Consider the following 3,167-nt stretch of genomic DNA (forward strand, 5'->3'; position numbering starts at 1 on the left):
AGGAAGCACTCTTCTGACTTCCAATAATCACAGATTTACTGTACCTCATCTTTTTTTTTGCTGCAAGTTTCAATTTTTTCTTTTTTTCTTTCTTTTTTTTAATTAAGATTATGATAGTTAACAACCTTGTGAAATTACAGTTGTACATCATTATTAGTCATGTTGTAGGTGCACCACTTCACCCCTAGTGCCCTTCCCCCACCCCCCCTTTCTCCTGTTAACCACTGATCAGTTCTCTTTGTCTATATGTTAACTACCACCTTTTGAATTTTTTTTTTCTTCTTCTTCTTTTCTTTTTTTAATTAAGATTATGATAGTTAACAACCTTGAGAAATTATAGTTGTACATCATTATTAGTCATGTTGTAGATACACCACTTCACTCCCAGTGCCCTCCCCCCACCCCCCACTGTACCTCATTTTGAAGTTTATAGAAATGTAATCATACAGTATGAATTGTATCTGGCTCATTTCAATCAACATTGTGTTTGTGAGAATCCTTCACGTTGTGGTACCTACTTATAATTTGTTTATGCTTATTGTTGTATAGTATTCTAGTTCATGATATACTGCAGTTTGTTTTTAGCTTATCTTATTTAACTTATATTTTCCCCACTAGAAGGTTTATCTCCATGGGGACAAGGGTCTCTGTTTCGATCACTGATATATCCTATGTACCTAGAATAGCACTTTGTACATAGTAGGTGTGTTATAAGAATTTCTTGAATTAAGTTAAAACTAGTTTCTAGTCACTGAGAAGTTTGGTGCACAAGCGCTTTGGCCTGCAAGCCCTGCATTAGCTCTTTCTCAATCTACGGTTGTCCTCACTAGTCTCCTTAGCGCCCCTTTGACGTCCTTGTTCCTGAGAGAGTAAATCAGGGGATTCAGCAGGGGAGTCACCAGAGTATAGAAGAGGGCAATGCTTTTGTTCATATCCTTCAAATAACTGGAGGGAGGCTGGAGGTACATGGAGATGAGTGTACCAAAGAAAATGATCACTACCATTAGGTGAGAGCCACAGGTTCCAAAAGCCTTCCGCCTCCCCTGGGCTGACTTCATCTTCAGGACTGCACTGGTGATGTGACCATAGGACATTAAGATGAGTGACAGGGGCACCACCAAGAAGAAGACACTGATGGTAAACATTTCAGTCTCGTGGATGGAGGTGTCAGTGCAGGCCAGTTTTAGCATCACTGGAACCTCACAGAAGAAATGGTCTACTCGGTTTTTACCACAGAGGGGGAGAGTCATGGTCAATGCCGTCTGTACCACAGAACTACCAAATCCTGTAAGCCAAGCAGTTACAGTAAGCTGCAAGCAAAGTTGGGGATGCATGATCACCATGTAGTGGAGTGGGCGGCACACAGCTGCATAGCGGTCATAGGCCATGACAGACAGGAGGACACATTCTGTTCCCCCGAGTCCCAAGGAAATGAAAAGTTGGGTCACACAGCCACCATAGGTGATGATCTTGTCTTTCCCCTTAAAGTTGGCCAGTGTCTGAGGGACAGTGCAAGTAGTCAAACAAAGATCCATGAAAGAGAGGTTGGAGAGGAAGAAATACAAAGGGGTATGGAGGCGAGGATCCAAAACTGACAAAAGGATAATTGTGCCATTACCTAGAAAGCTCAAAAAGTAGATGATCAAGATGACCACAAAGAGAGTAGTTTCTAGCTGAGGCCTGCCGGAGAAGCCCAGGAGAATGAATCCAGAGAAGGTGCTGTCATTAGTTTTTTCCATTTTACTCTGTCAATTGGAATTAAGAGGACTCGATACTGTTATCTTGCTTGTTCAATCCACCTCTTTTTTCCTAGAGTGGGTAAATAGAGTTCGGTTGGTAGCTTGAAGCGTTTTCACAGTCACTTCCTTGTTGGTGAGAAAGGGAGCAATAAATAGGTACTATATATGAGTATGTTCTATGTTTCAGGCACTGGTCTAAAATTTCTATGCATTTTCTCACAACTCTAGGAGCTGGTGTTATCGTGATCTCTGCTGACCTGTAACTGAGGGTTACAGATGTTCAGTAATTTTCCCGGGTGACTCACCAAATAAATGGCAGAAGCAGGATTCAAAACCGACTCCCTGACATGAGTTCTCTACTGCTAGGGGACACTGTCATTTTATGATTGCATGACCTCTAAAGATAATCCAAGTTTCTCCAAAAATTAAACCTAATCTAATTGTCTTGAATTAGTTGCAAATGTGTACTCCCCTAATCCCTCTCTCTTTGTTTTCCGTGAAGAACTGAAATATTTCAGACTGGCTTTCTTATTTCTGTTTTGTGGAGAAAAAGTATATTTCCTGAAGAAGCATAAATAATAGCATTTACCATTACCAATTTTATTCAAAGGGAACAATACATTTGAATACATACACCAATGGAACATTTGAGTATGGAGCCTGAAATCATGTTTAAAGACTGGAAATAATTTAAGAATTCATTGTATCCAAACCTCATATTTCAGAGGATGGATCTTCAGTCATCATCAATGATACCACTTTCAGGAAAAACTCAGGAAACCACCAACACAATGTTTACTCTTTTCTTTTCTTTCACTTCATAATTCTCTTTTTAAATTCTTCAATGTAATAGAGTAATTAATTTCTACTTGTCACTCAGCTCTTCCTATAAATACCAACCTCATCTGAAACATTTTCCATTAAAATCATAGAGGTTATTCTCGGAAATAAACTACTCTGTCTCTCTTGCACACACAAACACACATACACACCCTCCACGAGGCAAGTTTAACAATAAAAAATACCTAAACAACAGTAATATTTCATAATATCACCACAGCCTAGAAAAGAGTCTGGCTTATGGTAGATTCACAAAATATCTGTTGAATAATTGAAAATATGAAAGAAGTTTAAAATCTGTAATAAGTTACATAAAGTGAATTTGGGGGTTATGGACATTTATGTGTACAGGGGCAAAACAAAAGAAATCTTGAGCAACAGTTAATAAACGGTCTTGACCATTCAAATTTTAGATTTTTTTAAATGCTGTGTTTCCCCTTGCAGGACTCTGTTAATCTTTTGTTAACGTCACTTTTCTATTAGCAAAATCCATGACCAGGCAAGAGGATATTCTGCCACCTCTCTATTATGCCTTTCCTGTTGGATTCTTGGTACCCCTAATTCTTTTATTCCTAAATCCTTTCAGTG

At 38.9% G+C, this 3,167-nt stretch overlaps 1 protein-coding gene across 1 annotated transcript; it reads right to left on the bottom strand.

Annotated features, from left to right (window-relative positions):
- Positions 1–806: 806 nt before the first annotated feature.
- LOC139046013 (putative olfactory receptor 2B8) lies at positions 807–1,739 on the bottom strand. The gene has a single exon (XM_070516776.1). It carries the CDS (start codon positions 1,737–1,739, stop codon positions 807–809), a length of 933 nt encoding a protein of 310 aa, XP_070372877.1.
- Between the last annotated feature and the right edge of the window lie 1,428 nt (positions 1,740–3,167).

Source organism: Equus asinus, chromosome 8 (genome assembly GCF_041296235.1).
Source record: "Equus asinus isolate D_3611 breed Donkey chromosome 8, EquAss-T2T_v2, whole genome shotgun sequence".
Classification (NCBI taxonomy): domain Eukaryota; kingdom Metazoa; phylum Chordata; class Mammalia; order Perissodactyla; family Equidae; genus Equus; species Equus asinus.

Coding starts and splice junctions, on each gene's coding strand:
- LOC139046013 (XM_070516776.1), bottom strand. CDS start 1,739: ATGGAAAAAACTAATGACAGCACCTTCTCTGGATTCATTCTCCTGGGC.